This window comes from Chrysemys picta, chromosome 9, assembly GCF_011386835.1.
Source record: "Chrysemys picta bellii isolate R12L10 chromosome 9, ASM1138683v2, whole genome shotgun sequence".
Classification (NCBI taxonomy): domain Eukaryota; kingdom Metazoa; phylum Chordata; order Testudines; family Emydidae; genus Chrysemys; species Chrysemys picta.
The window spans coordinates 27066899-27088958 of NC_088799.1; the positions used below are offsets into that span (position 1 = coordinate 27066899).

At 41.8% G+C, this 22060-nt stretch overlaps 1 protein-coding gene across 9 annotated transcripts in view; it reads right to left on the bottom strand.

Annotated features, from left to right (window-relative positions):
* Nucleotides 1-1915: 1915 nt before the first annotated feature.
* The window catches only part of MED12L (mediator complex subunit 12L), a 326631-nt gene continuing 306486 nt past the window's right edge, over nucleotides 1916-22060 (bottom strand). For 7 of the 9 annotated variants that reach the window (XM_005286934.5, XM_005286931.4, XM_042853666.2 and 4 more), the window contains 4 exons: nucleotides 18953-19109; nucleotides 17703-17777; nucleotides 10928-11009; nucleotides 1916-3586 (listed from right to left, as the gene is read on the bottom strand). In XM_005286934.5, the coding sequence (XP_005286991.1) occupies nucleotides 3534-3586; nucleotides 10928-11009; nucleotides 17703-17777; nucleotides 18953-19109 (367 nt within the window). In that variant the 3' untranslated portion in view covers nucleotides 1916-3533. The remainder of the gene's footprint in view (nucleotides 3587-10927; nucleotides 11010-17702; nucleotides 17778-18952; nucleotides 19110-22060) is intronic. The other 2 variants (XM_008165069.4, XM_042853668.2) reach the window with 2 other exon arrangements.

Below are 22060 nucleotides of genomic sequence, written 5' to 3' on the forward strand. Positions count from 1 at the left end.
TTGGTGGCACTGGTTTCCATGCCCATAACCTGAGCTCTATGACCCCTTCCAACAGTGATCATAGATTGCAGAGTAGAAATTAATGCCTCTTTAGCAGTAACCACAGAAAGCCTGTTGGATACAGGAAACGGTGTAGAGCAGCTGCTACCATGTAACACCATTCTAGTACCTTACATCAGTAAAATGTCATACAATATTTAAAAGTATTATTGAAAAAATAGGCATAGCTCGATTACACACAAAAAGCACCATAACAGAAACCCCTGTACGCTAACAACCCATCTATTGAATTACCCCATAGGTCATGCAGGTTCTTGACACTCAGAACATGGTCAGGATGTTCCCAAGATCTGAGTGCAGATTCTACCCATTTGACTAAATTTTAGTGAGCTGGGGAAGAACTTTAAAAAGAGGCCACAGCCTAAAGCGTGACTGATTGTTTTGTGGTGGATCAATCACTTCCTGAGATCAGCCACATATATGAAGCTACTTATTCCTTCCTTCCTTAGTACTGATAGAGAGGTAGAAGAAAATTGGCTGGATTAAATAGTTCTGTTTGCTTAATCTCAGGAATGTCTTTAGTCCCCAATGAAGAGCACTAAAGGACAGTTGCCCAGAGGATTAACAAATAGTTTCACCCCTGTTACAAACCATTCAAGGGACAGTGAAGGGAAATAATCCTAGCCCACAGGAAACCAAAACACATTTTCATTGAAAAAGCAGCAAAAATTAGAACCATTTGAAGAACTGCCACCAATGTGGTGTTAATAAATCTTCCTAATTGTTGTCACACACCACAGTTATTCTGATTTGCTGTGTAGTTCAAAGTAACTAGGAACAATGAGTTGGTGGCAAAGTTATTTGCATGAGCTTCCTAGCCAGTTCCAAAACCTTAGGATCAAAAAGTTGCCAGCTTGTTCATTTGGTTTTAAAAGAGCTATTGTTTCAACCTGATCTTTTTTGCTGAATAACTTTGACTCAAGCAGAGTCAGGACCCAAGAACTTCTGGGGCTTTGCAAGGCACAGGCAGCCTGGAATACTTATGCTGACTAGGTCCCCAGGGACCACTGAAGTTGATTAGACGGTAATCTGGGTTATTTTTGTTTAACACAGTTTTAAATCTTTGCTCCGAAAGAAAATTAAAGTTAAAATTGTGTTTTGCTTCTGACACTTTCAATGTCATTAATTTGTAAATAAACAAATTCTTTTAAGTAAATATGCACCTCCGGGTTTTGCCCTCAGCTAAAACCACGATGCCCCGCTGCAGTGAGTGGTGTTGTATATACAGGGCCGGCTCCAAGCACCAGCCCGCCAAGCTTGTGCTTGGGGTGGCACCTGGAGGGGGGCGGCGCGGTGCTCTGGCTCCGGCCACCAGGGAGAGCGGGGCCACGGCCGGGGCTCGCCGCCCTCCCCCCGGCGCTCTGGACGCTGGGGAAAGCGGAGCCGCGGCGGGCTCGCCGCCCTCCCCCCGGCGCTCTGGCCGCCGGGGAGAGCGGAGCCCCGGCAGGGGCTCGCTGCCATCCCCCCGGGGCTCCGGCCGCCCTCCCCTGCCACGCTGGGGGGGGCGGCCGGAGGCTTTTTTGCCTGGGGCGGCAAAAAAGCCAGAGCCGGCCCTGTGTATATATGTGGCTGAGGACAGAAACTGGTCTTAAATCTGCTTTTCTGTGGTGGATACTATTCTAGTAATATGCAGTCACCAGAAAGGACAGGGATATTAACTTGCATCAGGCTTTTTTTGAAATACCTAATGTACAAAAAAGAAGAAAATAAATGTACAGGTATATGTTAACTTTTCAAAACAGACATCCTATTCATTTAGTGGAATGAGTGGCCTTTCTCTTTTGATAAAGGTCTGTACAAGCTGAGATGGTCAAGTGAAGAATTTTTGAGCTAAATAATTTTCACAATGTACAAAGCAGTTCACAAGAATTTTATTTCAGTAAAGATGCTGACCCATCCTACTGGTTGCTTGTACGGATAAGACTTTGCAGTGTGGAAGTCAGAATTAGATACAAATTATTGATGATATGATTTTCCACACTAAACTGTTTATAAAAATTTAATTATCTGTGATGTCATACAGTACTACAATGTTTGCCGAGTGCTGACTCTTTTCTATTCAATGCAAGTCTGACTAGGATACCAAACAGTACACTTGTATTATGGCAAATGAAAAGATGAGTTAATACAGAACATGAGAACAAAATTCCCATATATTTTGAAATGCCCTGCATGTTTCACATTCAAAATTTGTGCATCTTATTCTAAAAAAAAAAAAAAATCATATGGAGTAACTCAAATTACATGAACCCATAGTAAATTTATTCTGATTTTTTTACTCTAATATGAGCAAATATACCACATACTTGAACAAGGTTAAAATAGTTATATCTCTTCATAATAAATGTAATGTATACCTTGTGCTTTTGCACCAAATTTATAAATGCAGTATGCATTACACAACCAAGACTATCACCCAAAATTAAGAATTAAATTCAAAATTTAAGTACTTACCATACAAAATAAATAATAAATACATCTATTAGAGGAAGAACTCATTTAGGTCAAGGTCAATAGACATGAGACCCAGCTAGAGCACTACAGAAACAGCAAAAGGGATTTGGGAGGGCTTTTCTAGCCTGGCACAAGCTTCCAAAGGGCAAAAGCTGGAAAGAGACTTTTGTTGAACCTAGCACGAGACCCAGAGATCCAATTCCCGTTGAAGTCAATGGAAAGATTGTCATCAGATTTCAACAGGACTTGGTTCAGGCCCTAAATGGATTTAGAGCAAAATCTGTTGTGGCTATTCAGGGCTTTGTTACCACATTTTGTACCCTCACAAGGTTCACTGCCAATGAACTTTGCATTAAAAAGAAAAATGTGAAGCACAGCTACTTCTAGTAGATTTATTAGTTACATTGTGGCTTTTTATATAAATCTTAGGAAGTTCTAATACAAGCAAGAAACCCACTTCAGCACCTTCTTTCCACAATGAAAGCAAGAGAAAATTGGGTACTTTTAAACAAAGAACTTTATAAAGTGCTTATGAAAATTACAAACAGTCAAAATTAATATGATTTAAATCAATGCTCATTTTACTGTTGAAGAACAAAGGAGAACACTTTAATGAACAAATCAATCTTCATGCCAAAATTGGAAGTGCCTTTCAAATCAGTAGTTTGGTCCAGTGCAGTTCTTAAAAAAAGAAAATATGTTTCCCACAAATAAATAAATCCATTCTTTAACCCTTTTAAAGTAACAGTACCCTAAAAAGCACCAAAGTCTTTGCAACAACTGTGTTCTTTAAATAGGCCCACAAATCATACATTTAATTCCAGTTAAATGCAAAAAAAAAAAAAAAAAAATCTTTCACTTTGTTACATAGTCACATCAATTGCAGCACAAAAAATACGTATTGAAAAAATTAAAGAGAAAAAAATTAAAAATTTGCTTTCTAGCAATAACTAGTGCATTGAATTTTGATTTTTCTTCAGTGCAAACGTAACACTACATCTTGATCCCACCTTCCAGATTCAGAAGTGTGAAGAATGCCCATATTGGTTCACCCCTTGTTGTGGCTGGTTACCTAAATAACAAAAATAAAGCACAGTGTTTACATGTGTTGTGTGCACTGTACAAAATTATAAATGAAGAAATAAATACCTATATTTCAAATCACCATAGTAAGCAATAAACAAGGCTCAGAACTATCCATTCAGAAAATGAGGACTTTTCAATGCTGAACAGTTGCAATTTAAGGGCTGGATTTTGCACAACCACCACAAACAAAATTCCAGGGAAGCTTTGTCTGCTCCAGGATTGCAGGATGGGCCCTTAAGATGACCTTTCAAACAATAATTACGTGCAAGCAAATGACATGCCTAAAATTATAAAGTAAAAAGCAACTATTTTGTAACACTTGTTTTCCTGGGTAACCCACATTTCTTTGATGGTCTCATCAGTTTCTGCAGCATTTAACCTTTCATTAAAAAAAGGGAGGACTCCCCACCTATATTTCCCTGATCCACATGTGAATCACACTTCCCCTCTCTGAAAGGGTGGCTCATTGCTTCCAAGAAAGTATCCTACATCCTTTTCCAACACCCTGCAGGTGGGCAGGATGAGTGCAGATACATGTAAGCCCCTTCCCATCATATGGAGATTTGAGAGAAAAGATAATATAGTCCCAGACCCTGTTAACTTCAAGCTGTGCCTTTTGCATGGTGTGGATGGGCCTGCCTTTAAGCAGGCAAGGGTTATCCTAGGGCAGTTTGGCTTCAGTGGAGTCATGGACGATGGGGACACAACTGGTGGGTGGTTGGAACCCCAGGGAGTCAGCAGAATTTGTGGGTGACCAAACCTTGGTCCCACTCTCAACCCCACATTGGACAAAAATCTTTGGAAGAAGAATCTCTTAGAAATTTTATCCCCTTTTGTAATCCTTTAGATCCTTCCTGCATGAAGAAAAATTCTTAGATCTTCTCATCTGAAGGAAGTTCTTAGTTCTTACCATCTGAAGGAAACTTTCCAAATGTAAACCAGTGCAAAAGGGTTTCCTGAGTGTAGATAGACAAACACTATAGACCAAGAGGTATGAACTGCTTTCATTTATTAATTACTATTGCTTGGGTGTTTCCTCTAAAACCTAATGTTGATAAGTGTAATGCTAGACTTGCTCATCACTGAGGCCTCAGGATTGCAAATACTTACAGATGTGCTTAATTTTACTACTGTAAGTAGCCCTACTGATTTCAATATGACTCCTCATAACAATAAAGTTAAGTATGTAAGTGTTTCCAGGATTGGGGCTTATTTAATAGATTCTAAGGCCAGAAGGGACCATTGTGATCATTTAGACTGACCTGTATCACACAGGCCATAGAACGTCCCCAAAATAATTCTAGAGCATATCTTTTAGAAAAACATCCAATCTTGATTTAAAAATTGTCGTCAGTGATTGAGAATCTATCACGACTGTTGGTAAATTACTCTCACTGTTAAAAAAATTACGCCTTATTTCCAGTCTGAATTTGTCTAGCTTCAACTTCCAGCCATTTGATCATATTATACCTTTCTCTGCTAGACTGAAGAACCCATTATTAAATATTACTTCCCCATATAGGTACTCGTAGACTGTAATCAAATTACCCCATAACCTTCTCTTTGCCAAGATGAATAGATTGAGCGACTTGAGTCTCTCTCTCTAAGGCATGTTTTCTAATCCTTCAATCATTCTTGGGCTCTTCTTTGAACCCACTTTAATTTATCAACATCCTTCTTGAACTGTGAGCACCAGAACTGGACACAGTATTCCACCAGTGGTCACATCAGTCCTAAATACAGAGGTCAAATAACCTCTCTCCTACTCAAGATTCCCCAGTTCATGCATCCCAGAATCCCATTAGTTCTATCCTCCTCTTCGTTATTTATGATTCCCCCAATTTTTGTGTCACCTGCATACTTCATCAATGATGATTTTATATTTTCTTCCAGTTCACTGATAAATATGTTAAATTGTGGAGGACCAAAAATGGATCCCTGTGGGATCCCACTGGAAACACACCTGCTTGATGACAATTCCCTGTTTAGAGTTACATTTCAAGGCCTATCAGTTATCCAGCTTTTAATCCATTTAATGTGTGCTACATTAATTTTATATTAACATATAATCTGGTACCAAGTCCACTGCCTTACAGAAGTCTAAGTATATTTCATCAGCTCTATTACATTTATTAACCAAATTTGTAATCTGAAAGGAAAAAAGGTATCAAGTTAGATTTCACTGAGAGGGTGGAATCCTGACCCCAGTGAATCTAATGCGAGCTTTGCAATTGACTTCAGTGGGGTGAGGATTTCACCCATGATTTTTTAAGTCAGGAACATCCAGCTAATTTAGGATTGCAGACTGGTAAGTATTGTACCACCTATATTTTCGCCCATCTGAACCTTATGGATTTGGATTTGAGGGAACAATAAATTCTATGGACCAACTATAAATTAACAGATTATGAGGTTCCAATACCCAACTGGCTATTACTAATAGACAATATTTATTCTTCTCTTTTTCTTTTTTTCCCCCTGAACGTAGTTTAGAGAAAAAATTTCCAGCACTCAACAGGTGGGAGCTTCTCCCAACTATAGCAGTTCCACAGCATTGATATCTTGAATATGAAGAACCCTGGCATCGTAGTATTCTGCATAACATAAATGAGGCCGCTCAAAGCAATATTACTTAATCACGCATACTTGATCTAGCAGGATGTTGATACTTGCAATTGGTTAGAAAAAATAATGGAATTGTCAAAATGCTTTTCTTAACTAGTAATGAAAAACAGTTCTCCTCTGGGACCCAAGTGCAAGTCCATTCTGCAGTCCTGACTTTAGGGGTGTTGTGATAATTGGGCCGATAAGTTTACCCTAACTGTGAGGTTAACTGAAGAACATGAGTACAAGTTCATAAGCTGTCACAATAACCTATAACAACAAATGTTAATGGGAAAAGGTACAAAAGGAGACAAAGACTGAATTAGTCCAAACAATAGGGCCTTACTGATATAACTTAAGGTATGGGTTGAGATCATGTGTGGTAAACAAGATAAGTGTGGAACCAGAAATCTTTGAACCAAAATTGGTGTGTCAGAAACTAGACCTACTTGGTGGACAAAACAATGAGGGGATGAACTATTCTGGCCACCATTCCCTTTGTGGGTCCTTCAAGAAAGAGACTTTGGGAGAAAAACTGGCTATTGAAGCAAGCTTCACCATCATCATGACTGCCACCCGCACCCTCTCCTGAGACCCCACACCTTCACTGTCCTGATCCTGGGAGAGGTCTTGACCAGACCAGGGCAAAGAGAGGGACCCAAATGACATTGCCACCCTACCAGCTCCAGTCGAATCCCATACCACCATCTGCGATAAAATGGGATCAGATGTTAAACACAACAGCAGCAGCTCCAGCCCATCTCAACTAACTTCTCTTTTCTCCAAAAGAACAGTTATTATCAACTTTGATATCATCTAAAAGACAGTCAAACAAGGGGGGTTTTCCTTCTAAAAATTCTCTCCAGCTAAAGGGAAAGGGAACAAGGGATGTTGTTAAAGCGAAGGCCTTATTTAATACTTCACATTTCAAATGTTCAGGGCTGGCTCCAGGCATCAGCCCTCCAAGCATGTGCTTGGGGCGGCACCTGGAGGGGGGCGGCACTCACCCGGAGAGAGCAGAGCCACGGCCGGGCTCGCCGCCCTCCCCCAGCGCTCCGGCCGGCCGGGGAAAGCGGGGCTGCGGCCGGGCTCTCTGCCCTCCTCCCGCCGCTCCGGACAGTAGGGGAGAGCGGGGCCCCGGCCAGGCTCGCCGCCCTCCCTCCGGTGCTCCAGCCGCCGGGGACACCGGAGCCGCGGCGCTCCGGCCGGCCAGGGAGAGCGGGGCCGCGGCCGGGCTCAGCACCCTCCCCTGCCGCACTCTCCGCCGGGATTGGGGGGCTGTGGGAGGCTTTTTTGCCTGGGGTGGCAAAAAAGCCAGAGCCGGCCCTGTAAATGTTTAACTGTTTTTTCCTTCTTTTCTTTATGTTTAACAAAAGATTAAAAGGATTTTTAATAGTGTGTGTCATGTGCTAAGCAGGGTGAGGTCTTTGTATACCAAACCCTGGATCTTGGTTAACACTGTTTAATGTGAGACAGTGAGTGAGTTATAGTTAACACCTTTGGCCCAGACATTACATTTAAATTAATACAACAGGAGCATACATTTCTCTGCTGAATGGACTACTCCATTAACAAATAGGTTGACACCTAACTACAGTCAGATCAAAACTTCTGTGAAAAGCTTGCCAATGAATAAAGATTTGTTTTGAACACCTTTTTAAGATGAAAATAGTGACACTGTATTTTAATTCTTTTATCAATCCATAAAGTTAGTATTCTGACCAAAAAAACACTAGCTTACTTCTAAAAATGTGGGGCCTGATCAGTAGGTCTGAGTAACCTCTGCTCCGGCTGGAATTCCACAGGTGATGTGACTGCTCAGAATCTATCCAGATCAGACTCTTGAATAGTAATTTAGTTGCATATCTTTTTCCAATGAGAGCAGAGGTGAGCAAACTACGGCCCACGGGCCCCCTCCTGCCCATCCTCTGAGCTTCTGGCCTGGGAGGCTAGCCCCTCCCCTGCTGTTCCCCCACCCCCGCAGCCTCAGCTCACTGAACCGCCGGCACAATGCTCTGGGCGGCGAGCTCCTGGGGCAGCGCAGCTGCAGAGCCGCAGCCTGACCCGGTGCTTTGTGCTGCACGGTGGCGGGGCTGGCTCCAGCTGGGCGGCGTGGCTGCCTGTCCTAGTGCTCTGGGCAGCGCAGCTGTAACGCCGCCAGCCACTGGTGCTCCAGGCAGCGCAGTAAGGGGGCAGGGAGCGGGGAGGTTGGCTAGAGGGTAGGGGAGTTGAGGGTGGTGGTCAGGGGACTGGGCGGCCAGAGGGCGGGGAACATGGGGGCAGGGATCCTGGGGGGGCAGTCAGGAAGGAGGAGGGGTTGGATGGGGCGTCAGGGGCAGGGGTTCCAGGGGCGGTCAGAGAGAAGGGGTGGTTGGATGAGGCAGGAGTCCCGGGGGGGGCAGTCAGGAATGGGAGGAGTGGTTGGATGGGGTGGTGGGGGGCAGTCAAGGGCGGAGGGTCCGGGGGGGTGTCAGGGGATAGGGAGCAGGGGGGTGGATGGGGGGGGCGTCAGGGGCGAGAAGCGGGGAAGGCAGATAGGGGGCATTGGCCAGGCCTCCCTTATCCGGTCCTCCATACAATTTTGGAATCCCGATGTGCCCCTCAGGCCAAAAAGTTTGCCCGCCTCTGAACTAGAGACTCTATCCTCAGTTCTCATAGGGACTGGTCCCGCTGAAATAATGCTTCTGTTTAAAAAATATATGAATAAAGATTTGTAGACATTGAATATGGGTAATTCACTGGCACTGTACAACACTGGAAATTTGAATGCCCCAATTCCTGGTAATCATAGCAGGCCCCATTCTCACTATTTTATATCTTACATTTACAACCTGTCCTGGAGGATTAAGCTTTTTTAAAAAAATGATTGCAGTAAAATGTAATATTTTTATCTAGCAACACAAGAATTGCCATACTGGATCATACCAGGGGGCATATAGTCTGAGATCTTGTCTCTGGCGTCCCTAATGGAATAACCTGACCCTGGGTGATGTTTTTTTTCCTAACTCCCATCACTCTCTGGCTGGTTTATACCCTGAAGCATAAGGGGGCATTACATTCCTTATACATTTCACTAGACATTCAAATCTCATACTCTTTCAGAATGCTGCTCACCTCAGTAACGTTATGTGTCAATAAGCTCCAGGGGTGGTTAATGTGCTGTGTAAAGTGGTAGTTCCTTTTATTGGTTTTTAATTAGTTGCCTTTCAATTTTACTGGCTGTAACCTTGTTCTTGGAGAGATGCACCCAATTTATCTTCTAAATACTATGATATGTTACATAACTTTCTTATTCATCTCCTCCCTAAACTAAAGCCTTAACATAAGAACGACCATACTGGGTCAGACCATAAGTCCATCCAGCCCAGTATCCTGTCTGCCAACAGTGACCAATGCCAGGTGTCCCAGAGGGAGTGAACCTAACAGGTAATGATCAAGTGATCTCTCTCCTGCCATCCATCTCCACCCTCTGACAAACAGAGGCTAGGGACCCCATTCCTTACCCATCCTGGCTAATAGCCATTAATGGACTTAACCTCCATTAATTTATCTAGTTCTCTTTTAAACCCTGTTATAGTCCTAGCCTTCACAACTTCCTCAGGCAAGGAGTTCCACAGGTTGCCTGTGCATTGTGTGAAAAAGAACTTCCTTTTATTTGTTTTAAACCTGCTACCCATTAATTTCATTTGGTGGCCCCCTAGTTTTTATATTATATTATAACATTTTCAGTCTCTTGAGAGGAAATCTTTAATGCTGGTTGAAATTTTAATTTTCAAAAGAAAACTAATGTTTTTTATTTTGTTCAAAAAGTCCCACTTTTCAGTGAAAAAAAATCAAAACATTTTTTCTAAAACATTTTGTTTTGAAAAATCTCAGTTCAGTTAGAAGAATTTCATTTTTTATTTCCCACCTCACCTTTTTTTGCCATTTTTTTTCCCCAGAGAAGGAGGAAAAGAGGGACGGGGAATTCAAAATGTGAGTTTTTTCTTTTCCACTTTTCTCAAACCTTTTCCAGTGGAAAAAGGGATTTAAAAAATGTGCTGAGGGAAATAAAAAACCCCAAATTCAAAATATTTTTTCTCTAAATGTGCTGAAATTTCCAGAAAGAAAAAACAGGAGAAAAGGAAAAAGGAAACCGAGAGTGGAAATTTTCCCACTATTTCAAATCAAATAAAAACAATAAAAATACTTGTTTTCATTTTTTTGAAATATACCATTAAGAAATTTTTCTAAAAAATGAAAAATTTAGTCAAAGAATGGTCTTGATGTGCACACACTTACAATTGTTTTGAATAATAACATAAATTTGTCAATATGTTTGAAACATGAGCAAGAAATAGCTGGAGAAAAACGAGGAAAACATTCAATGCAATGATGTTCCTGATTTATCCTCACAATTGAAAATAAGACATGGAAGGAGAAAATAACATTGACTGAACTCAGGATGGCAAACAATTAGGCCCCAATCCTGAAAATGACTCTGTCTGGACCTCTGTGCTTCTGTGCAGAACTGTGGGAACCAATGCATGTGCTAGTACTGTGTCACATACAGAATCTGATCTTCAGTGTTTGTCGTTGTATCATTTTCAGAACTGTCCTTTTACTAGAGACCAGAACTGAAGGTGTCAATAGAATGATATACTTACATTTTCATGTTTCTTGTTTTAAATATGGAAAAGAAACTGCAGAAAAATAGATGCCTCTTATAGATGGGCATACTTACTAGAGAGCTGTTTTTGGAGTTGTCTGACTAAAGCAGCCGTCTGCTGTTGCTGCTGTGTCTGCTGCAAACCTTGTCTTGGAAACTGCAACAGTAATACCAGAGAAGATGAAAAATGCTCACACAATTCAGAATGACGCATCAATGTCTTATCAAAGGAGCATGGTATATGCCTCTCTCAAAACACACAAAGGGAAAGCTAAGGTTTATATTATATCTATCTATATATTAAAAAACTAGCATGCTGAATTTAACATATCACAGTATACATAGGTATTAATGAACTGGGGACACAGGAAATCCTTCCTGGACTACCTGACTCACCAATCTCTAGCCTGAATAGTAAGCAGTTTGTAACAAACATCAGGACTGAATATGTATAATACCCTGAAAAGACCTCCCTAACAGCTATCACACTGGCACTCAAGGGAATTGCACCTCTTGTGTTGTTACTGTAGACACTAGAGGAGGAGGAGAATGGGCCAGGAGCTCTTCAAGACTCTCTCCACTTCCTTCTCCATCACCTCTCTTTAATTTCCAGTTTGTCTCCAAATCTCTGGTGTTCCACTGCTGTCACTAATATGATTACATTGCAGCTGGGAACTTACTTCCCAGCATAGGTAGACGGACACACTAGTTTGCTTGAGCTAGTGCACTCAAAATAGCAGTGTAGCCAAGGGCAGCTTTCTGAGTACAAATCCACTGGAAACCTTCAAACATACTCAGGCAACTTCAAACATACTCATACTAGCCCAAGCTGCCACTCCTGCCACCCCCAGCTACACTGCATTTTTTTTAACATGCTAATTTAAGCAGAGCTAGCGCTTGTCTGTCTGCCCAAGCTGTGAAGCATACTCCCAGCTGCAATGTAGATGCTGGGACGCACTGCAAACCCAATCATAGAGATTTTGGGCATGCACAGAAAATAGCAGACAAGGAGATAGAAAATTCTATGTAACAAAACAAAATGTGCCAGTGAACCTCTGGAGCTTGTGCAGCCCCTCCTGTCACCGAGGCTATTGTTCCTTGGAGTAGGGTGACCAGACAGCAAATGTGAAAAATTGGGACGAGGGTAGGGGGTAATGGGAGCCTATATAAGAAAAAGATCCAAAAATCAGGACTGTCCCTATAAAATCGGGACATCTGGTCACCCTACCTTGGAGAGAGAGATAATTTTGGAGCATTTATACATATATTTGTCTTTCACATTCTGGAAGTCAAAATTGCTCAGACTGTCCATTCACACCCTAGGGAGAAGCAGATGTTTCTTTTCAGTTTCCCAAAGTGTTAACAGTAAAAAGAAAACAAAACTTTTTCACCTCCTGAATATCCCATATGCAACTGGCAACAAAAGCAACTAGAAAGAGATTTCTGGAGATCGATGATGACAGAACATGACAAAATTGTTGGTAATAAATGGTGAAGACACATGGAACAAAGAGTGTTGAAGTTTATACAATAAATTATGTGCTTTCCTCAGTCCCTGGAATCTTCTAAATTTCCCATTGGGTTATCAGATATCACACCTGCATCCAGCCAGACACAAGGCATAGATTCAGTCTTCTTCTGCAAATAGACCATCCATCTTTCCTACCTTTGCAGTGAATGGCATTCATCCAGGAAAGTACTTTAAGTGATTTGATCATCTGCCCTGTCCAAAGCTCATAAAAGGTCTGTTGGTTTTGATTGTATCATTTGTAAGTAACAATTCCGTTTTGACCAAGTGTAATAATTAAAATTTCTTGTACTAGTGTGTGTGTGGAGGGGAGAATGAGATTTTTTCCACTATGACACTACAAATGAAATTAAAGGGTTCTGCACACAACTTGCTAGGTGGTGATTGTGTCCTCAATTCCCTTTGACTTCAGTGAGAACGGAGGATGCCCATCACCTTTCAGGATCAGACCAACTCTGCCCATATGAAACAAAATAACAGTGATGAGCCTGATTCTGATCATGCTTATGCCAAGGAGAATCAGGTGCAAGTTCTTTCAAGTAAATGGAATTACACTATTAGAAAACTGGTTGGAGATAAACCTTAAGGGCTAAATTCTGCTCTCAGTTACTCTGGGGTTAGACCAATGTTCTTTCATTGACTTCAGTGACCTTACTCTGTATCTATACTGGCACAAGATCAGAATTTGGCCCTAAATTAGTCTTTCCATCAACATGCATTGCTTCCCTAGCTCTTCTACACAGGAGTCTGCCCGTGTTGCTAAAAGCTGTGTAGTGTAGACAAAGCCTTAGTAAGGATATCTTTGGTGTGAAAGGCTTTGCAAAAGAAATATTGTAATAGAACTGCCACGCCACCCACTCTTGGAATTTGGTGTCATGACCCCTGTAAACCAGGTTACAAAGGAAAAATGTTTCAAGTCCCAGCTTCATGCAGCCTCATGCAAATTGTAAACAACAAAACAGGGTAATTTTCCTTACGCTTACACCAGGGGTTGGCAACGTTCGGCACGCGGCTCGCCAGGGCCAGCACATCGCTCGCCCACGCCGCTTCTCGCCGCCCCCATTGGCCCGGGACGGCGAACCACGGCCAGTGGGGGCCGCGATCGGCCGAACCTGCCACGTCAGCAGGTAAATAAAACTGGCCCGGCCCGCCAGGTGCTTACCCTGGCGAGCCGCGTGCCAGACGTTGCCGGCCCGTGGCTTAGACCAAATGAATTTTTTTTAAAAAGGGTCCTTTCAGTGATTAGACTGAGCCTCTGGGAACCAGTATGGTCCTTCTGAATAAGCTAGGAAGTTTCTCTTCAATGTGGGTCTGGGTCGGATTCAGAAGCCTCCTGGACTCACAGGAGACAAAAGAGGCTTTCTCCTCCTTTTCAGAAGCACCTTTCAGTCACCCTGAAAAACTCTCAGGGCACAAGAGATCATTTTAATTGTTTACAAATCTATTTTATGTAGAGCATTGTGTTGTGCTTATTGCAGGGAGATGTATTTCAGTGTCAAGAAAATACAAAGAAGATCCAGTGCTTTGAAGGCCGTGGCAGGTGATTGTAGGCTGTCCTCAACCATGGTCCCAAACCACTGTTAACTCTGAGTAACTTTAGCCATATTGAAATTGGGGCAAGGAGCAATTTCCACCCTTGCCTTCTCTCAGCTCCAGCCCCAGCTCTCTCTCCGAGAATCATTAAGCCTGCCCGTATGCTTGCTAGTATGTTAATTCCTCATTGATAGGCTAGCACTGCTGTGTTGCACCACCTGAAGCGATTCTGCCTCTAAGGGTATGTCTACACAGCTGATGTTAATGTGGCTGTGTAGTGGCAGCTCCAGCACTGGGAGAAAGCTCTCCCAGAGCTGTAATAAAACCACCTCCGTGAGGGGAATAGCTACCAGTGCTGCTCCCAGCACTGTAGCACTATCTGCACTGCCACTTTACAGCGCTGAAACTTGCATTGCTCAGGGGGCGGATTTTCACACCCTTGAGCGAAGAAAGTTTCAGCGCTGTAAGTGGCAGTGTAGACAGACCTTAGATGATTAATACTTTCTCTGTCAGACTCCAAGGCCCTGGTCACAGCTTGTTTAGCTGTACAGTACATGTCACAATCACTATTACTTTATGAGCTCAAAGACATGGGTCACATCAAAGATCATATTGTAAATCTAATGAAAAGTACTTTTTGCGTGTTATATGGTACAATCTTCAGCTCCTAACTGCAGTTTCAGGAGGAGCTGACACAGACATTCAAAATGCACAAGTTACGCCTATGATAATAAACCAGCTACCTAAGAAAAGGGCTAGACATGCTAACATCCAATTTAAACACAATACAAGTTGGTAACTTGGTTCCCCAGAATACACAAACTCTAGTTCAAAAATTCAGGATGCACAATTTAGCACTAAGGGCTGATATTTTCTTTAAACTCGCTCATTTAAATTGGTAACCAGTTTTTAATCTGACTCTTTTTGTAGGGATCACATTTTTGTGCGGCTTACTCTTTTAAATTGAGTTCCTTTAGTTAGCTACTTTTAAAGGCACATATAACCAAGGATAGAAAGTTCTCAACATTCCAGTGTAAAAACACAAATGTAGTACATGGTAAAACAACATGTTAGCAGAAAATTACTCAATGGTATGGGAAGAGACCAGGTCATTCAAATGTTTTTACCAAGACACTTTCATACTTTAGATGTAATGAAAGGTCCAGTGTTCAGACTAACAAAGAAATATTCTGAAAGTTACTATGATTATATGGTACTCTTCATGCAACTGCAGCACATGACCAAACAGTAAAATGCGTCTCTACAGAGTTACTATATGCTCAAGTCCTAACCAAAAAAAAAAAAAAAAGAAGTGCTAGAACACACTTCCGGCACTATGCCATTACTCTGTTCTGGCTCCCCACAAAAACACCAGAACAGCCTTCCAGAGTGTTCGGCCACAGATCCTTTTTTATACACATTGAAATGTCAGCCAACAAGCAGCTATATCTTAGTTACAAAAGTACAAGAGAGTGACTATATTTTAACCAATTGGCTCACATTAGCAGTATATCAAGAAAACAACTTCTACAGGATTTAAACCCATTTATCTGTACTACAGTCATATTTAGAGCTACAAACTGCAGTTTTTGATTAAATAAGATAGTGGAATTTTCACTGTTTAAAATTAGCCACCAGAAGAGCCCATAAAATTAAGTAAATATAATACAAATATATTTAAACTGTCAAAGGAAAATATAAAGTGCCTTAGAATTCTAACTGGATTCTATTGTTCATATGAGAGTGCACACAGTTTCACAATTGGCCTCAATCATATACGTTATCCAGGGCCATCCTTAGGATTTATGGGGCCTTACGCAGTATTATTAAACTGGTGCCCCTATTCTCCCCAGCCGGGGCCACTGACCAGTGTGTCGAGGGGGCACAGCCACCACCCCCACCCATGGACCCCCAGAACACCCCTCCCCCCATTGCTGACACACCGAGCTTTGTACGCAGTGGCTCAAGGCAGGAAGGGTCCAGGGAGGGTCTCCGCTCCGGGTGGTGGTGGGCTGTGCCGCTAGTGACTGGCTGCGCCGCTCTGGGCTCCCCGGGGCTGGGGCGGCAGAGGCAGAGGGAGTGAGGGAGTGGGCGGGGAGAATCCTGTCGGCTGAGCGTAGGGGAGGGGCCAGAGAAGAGAGGATTCCAGCCACGGCCAGTGAGGGGAATGGTGCCCCAAATTTTCAGGTGCTCTACTCAGCCGCGTATGCTGCGTATGCCTAAGGACGGTCCTGACATTATCCTGCTTTCACATAAAAGTTTTAAAACAAAAAACTGTATAAAAATGTAGGGCTACAACCATTAGCAATGATGCAAAAAATTTCCCATAAAGTTGAGTTCTCATAGCAAGTGAAGATAGTTCTTTATTACTCAATAACATGAGGAAATTTATAAAATACATGGTATATATGGAATATATGGTCAACATATGCTGCTGCAGTAAAAGTTAAGTTCAGATATCTCATTCCTTGTAGGCTAATAAATGATCGGTTTACACCCTGGAACAGGGCCGATGAGATGGGGGGGAATACGGTACAAATTACCGGGGCCCAGCGGTCTGGAAGGGGGCCTGGCGCCCAACTTCCACCCCACCCACCCCCGTCGACCCTGTTTAGCCGGTCCGGGGCCTGGTGGTCCGGAAGGGGGCCCGGGGCCCGACTTCCCCCCACTCTCGTCGGCCCTGTTTAGCCGGTCCGCCCTTGCTGGGGGGCCCGAAAAAGAATTTTCACCGGGCCCAAACCCGCTCTCGGAGGCCCTGCCCTGGAATGGAGAGATTCCCAGTTCTACAATATTACACCAGCCCTTGCTGTTATACCAGAGCTTGAAATAGTGACATTTTAATGTCTAGAATCCAAATAAGAATTTGAGAGGTTTTTAAAATGTATTGGTTATATTTTTATCTCTATCTCCAAGTCTGCATAATAGGATTCATGGCCTTTCAGCACCCTGGTTTTACAGGGGGAATGAAATAAAAGTGAGACAGAGGGAGTTCCAATTACATTTTTAAAAAATTCTCAAATATTTCCAGAAACAGAGTTTCTTTTAAATATGTGGCATATACCGAATCTAAGATAGTTTGGTGCAATATATAGTATTTATCAGCATGGGTAAGGTATAATCACTGCATTTGAGCAATATGGCCATCCTGAACTCAGGCTGATCATGGTCATCACCATCACCACCACCAACACACACACACAATATTCAGAGCCTACGAACTAATGAATGTAAAAGAATTAAATGAATTTAGTGCTCACGAAAGTTTCCAGATTGACAGAAGTAGGCATCTGTTAATTATCTATCCAACAGTTTTGACATGAGCAAGAGCAGTTCCAACATTCCCAATATAACTGAACACTGACATCTAGGGGTAACTGGGTAGTTCATGGTACACCCGTCCTAGAACTAGTGTTTTTAAAAGACAAACTAAAATGCTGAGTTTTAGGTAGACCAGGTGGGGCAAAGGATTAATACACAAGCCTTATGCTTCATGACATGTTCAAATTTGGTCTTTATATTAAAAAGAAAAGATAGTCATTGGGTAACCTGTCTTAGCCACATCAGAAAACCTATCACTCCATTTGGCAAGATTGTCAGAGAGGACCACGGACGAAACTTCAGAGTTGTGCACATCAGCACTGACATGCAAAGGCAGAGTAGTCTGAGTAAGCTTATACAACACTTACTGGCGCTGTTCCTAGATTGCTTTACTTCCAGGAGTAATAACATCTACCCCATAAGTACCCTCATACCCACACAAAAACGTCTGGTTTTAATATGTCTGCTTACCAAAGGCTGCTGTGGTTGCACTGCTTGGAGACCAAGTGCCTGCTGTTGACCCTGTTGTTGCTGCTGCTGCTGCAACTGAAAGAACATTGCCATGGTAACAACAATAATATGTGTACATGTATTATATTATATAAATGATTAATAGCAATAACAACAGCAGCAGCAGCCTTTTTATTTGAGAAGGCATAGCAGCCTCTCGCTGTTCCAGGGATACATATCATAGAATTTGGCTTTTCATTACTTATCTTTCTGAGCTATGATTTTCGTATGCTTTTAGTGTTGGTTGAGGAAGGCGTGTTCCTCACTATAATATTTAGGAGCTGAACCCTACTGTTCTCTCCATTTGCACAATGCCGGCCACATCATGGATGATGAGTAACAAATATTTACAATACAGTGTTCATAATATCTATCGAAGAAACATATTGCAGAAACAGATTTAAAAGGCTATCTGTTTGGTATAGTCAGTTGTTAACTGTATGCCCACATAAGTTTATCAATAATATTTTAAAAAATTAGTTATTGGCATTAGAGTTAAAGCAAGAAAACAATTATATCGTCACCAAAAACACAAAGTATTTTTAATATGTGTTGCTTTTACCTCTATGTCAACCCCAGTGTGGTGTTTTGGTTTTTAACTGCCAAACAGAGTTAACTACCAAATTGGGGTACATCAACAAATCAGAATAATTGAAAATATTATAGACATGGGCTGTTTCCACCCAACTTTAATTCTGGCATATACATATTCTTATAGTTAAATAATACAGTAATGACCTAAAACTATAAATTGTGTGTGTTGATTATTGCGATTGTCACAGCTCAATATCCTGAGGCACAGAGGAGGTTACTGGAGAGGAAAAAAGTCTCATCACGAATCTTCTGACAAATGAGTTTTTTGCTGAAAAATGCTGATTCACTGGGAAGGTTTCTCAGGTCCAGGATGATATTTGTGTTGAAAACAAGAGAGAGACTGATCCCAAAATAGCCAGTAGCCCAGTGATTAGGGCCCTCACCACAAGGCTACTGACTATTCTCTGATGGGTCTCTCTCAATCTCTCCTGTTGGAATTCTTCCACTTCATATAAATAATTAAATATTCACTGGACTTGAGGGCAGGAGAGAGATTGACTCCACAGCATGGCAGCTAAGGTACTCACCTGTGACATGGGAGATCCAGGTTAAAGCCACTACCTGATTCAGAGAATAAGGCCCCACATACGCTTTTCAAACACAACCAAGTGCCCCACCTGAAGGAGTCGCTGTTGTCGAATTTGCTGTTGTCTCTGTCTCATCTGTTCCTGAGGCAGCTGTACCGAGTTAAGGTTTGGGTGAGGAGCTGTGGTTGGTACAGTATCAAGTCCCCCTCCGACTAAGGAACTCTGTTGCAAAGGCTGATGAGTCGGTCTGAATGAGAAGAATCTATTTCAGGGTAACTATTTAATTTACAGACAAAGATCAAATAAGTGTGAGTGTTCAACTCCCTGGATTAAAATGTGTTCTTTGTATATTTGAAACACAAGTTGTACAGGAAGATTGTATTTTCAAGCAAGAATATTTAGGAAAAAAGTATCCAATGGAAACATCTACAGTGCTATTATCTAATAACTGAACTGGATAGTAATATGTTGTTGAAATCAATATCTGTATATTAATTAAACTAAAGAAGAAATCCAGCTACTCAACTCTTCTTAGTTTGAATGAACAGCCAGCTTCTACACTGCATGTAACATTCATTGTAGAACTGCACCACCTTACAATTTTGTTCTAGACAAAAACTTGAGGCTGAGAATATCAGTATTTTGGAATAAAATCATTGCAAGGATGATATAATTATCCCCAAAACAAGCATTATAAACCTAGGACATTCAGAGTTAAGCTTAAACTTAAAAGAAATCCAAGCCTGCTAAAGTATGGAAATGCACAACACAAACAACCTTAACTCTGCCCTCCAGGAACACCAGGCATTAAATGTACAACTCTGATTAATACACATTCGTGTCTGTAGTCCTAGATTAAACTGATTTTGGACACGCTAAATATTTTTTAATTTCCCCCCATAATAATATGATGCTGTGCCTAAATTGGAAGTGATTTAGGCACATGAAATTTGGCCTCAAAAGGGGCGTTTTAGTCTGGGGGTGGTTTAGAACTGAATTCACATAGAGAAAGAAGAACATCATGTGTGATAAGGAATAACAACCTATGCCCTGCTGCCTAACTGATAAATCAGTGTTACTCCAGAATATGTGAGATAGAATTCAGTGTGGGACATGTTCTCATGGTGTGCATGAGCTGGATTTCGACATGAAGATTAATGCTTATTTATTTGTAAACTGATTAAATAAAACTGTGGTTAGTGTATTTCCAATTGTGGTGTAATTTAGTAATGAGAAGCAGGCGAGGTAAGGACACGCCAAAGTTACAGTAAAAATTGTAAATCCACCCAAATTAGGAGATCTCTCATTGGTTGGACACTGAGGGAGACAATTCATTTCCCTAACAGGATAGTTAGTTTTGGAACATGGCCAAGGCTTGGCCATTTTTGTAACAAACCCAAGATGATTAATGCTTTGTTGTTAGCAGCCCACCATGTAGTCATCAGAAGATGGAAATTATCTCTTCCCCAACAGAAGAAAAAGTTGGACACAAGCTTGATGCTGTTGCTGAGATGAAAAAATTGATATTTAACCTTAAGGATAAAAATCAGTTACTCTACAATGCGTGGGCCAGGATTATAATTTTTAACAATGCTGAGGACATTTAAAGTGAACTGTGAAGCAGAACAGACCGAGAGCACTTCAGGGCAATGACTGTTCTACTTCTACTTGTACAGCATCAAGCACAACGAGACCTGATGCTGATCAGGGCCTCTTGGCACCACTCCAATCAGGCTAGGATTTTCAAAGGAGCCAAAGGGAACTGAAGATCTAAATCCCAATGAATTTTAATGGAATCTGGGTGCCTAACTCTCCTTGGCTGTTTTGAAAATCCCAGCAGAAAGAGATTTAGAAAATGCCTTTTATTGTTCCATTGGTGTGCATAAAAATGGCCTTAAACTTTTTCTTTTTTATTAAGTTGGAGGAAGCGGTGGTTATGTTTTTTCCTGCATATTTTTTTGCATGATTTGAAATATATCAAGTCCTCAGAATGCCCACCCTGCTGGAGAGATCTCTGGAGTGTCTGGGTGATGGGCATGAGGCTGGAACCTGAAATGCAGCTAGCCTTCCCACCACTGGGAACAGAAGGGATACTGATTCTGAGATCATGTCATGATAAAAATTAAGTTTTAAGGTAAAATTAAAAATACAATATTTTAATACCTATATATTTGTTTCTACAATATATTTAAAATAATGTCTTTAGCCAGGACTGATAGCTACTTAGTTTTTCTAAGCAACCAGTTCACCTACTGAAAAATAGAAAAGTTCATGAATGCAAAAGTTTATGTAAACCAGCAACAAGCCTTTTTTTTTATTTTATCCTGTGGACCTATGCAACTCCCACTGAGGTTATTATTAATTATTATTATTTTTACAGGAGCACCTTTGGGCTAGGTATCATACTTTCAGGATAACTGCCCCATACTCCCCTCACCTCCATGCCCCTCCCCACTCCAGGAGTACCCAGTCAGGTCTCAGGCCTCCAGCCATGTTCTGTCTTTGGGAAGGGGCCCGTGTCCCACTCCCTTCTGACCAGGGTTTAAAGCTGTACAGCTCCTTGCTATACAGTGTGATATCCCCAGCACGCCAGTCTGCCTAATGGCCAGTGCCCGTGCTTTGCTTTCTTGCCTTGGAGAATGACTAGCATATGCAGCAGTTATATGGTACTACACAGCTCTTTCCCAGCAGAATATATTTATTCTTAGGGCAAAGCATCTCCGAGAAAACACACATAAAAACTTCCTAAAGACTTACTAAGCATACCAGAATTCGCCGATCTTCCACATGGGGAGCATGATAGGCTAGAACCCCTTCCTATCCTTCAAAAATCCTGTCCGTTTGCTCACTCAGAAAGAAGGCCCTCAGTCTGTTTAAACTCACCCTTTAAAATACCCCACATTTTCTCTTTGTTGCTTAGTCAGTGACAAACCCAGCCTGAACCAGCATATGCAAATCCCAGGAGCTCGTGCTTCTCCAAAGTTGTTTACAGTCCCAGGGGTAGTCTCCCCCTACTGTTTTTAGTTCCTGTTGGAGCTGTGGTAACCCTTCCCAAGGAGTAGGAAACAAACCTACATACATCATTCATAAATTTAATATAGTGGTTCTCAAAGATACTGCATGGCATTGCAATATCTGTACAAGCACATAATGAGACAGTCCCTGCCCCAAAGTCTTTACAGTCTAAAAATACAAACC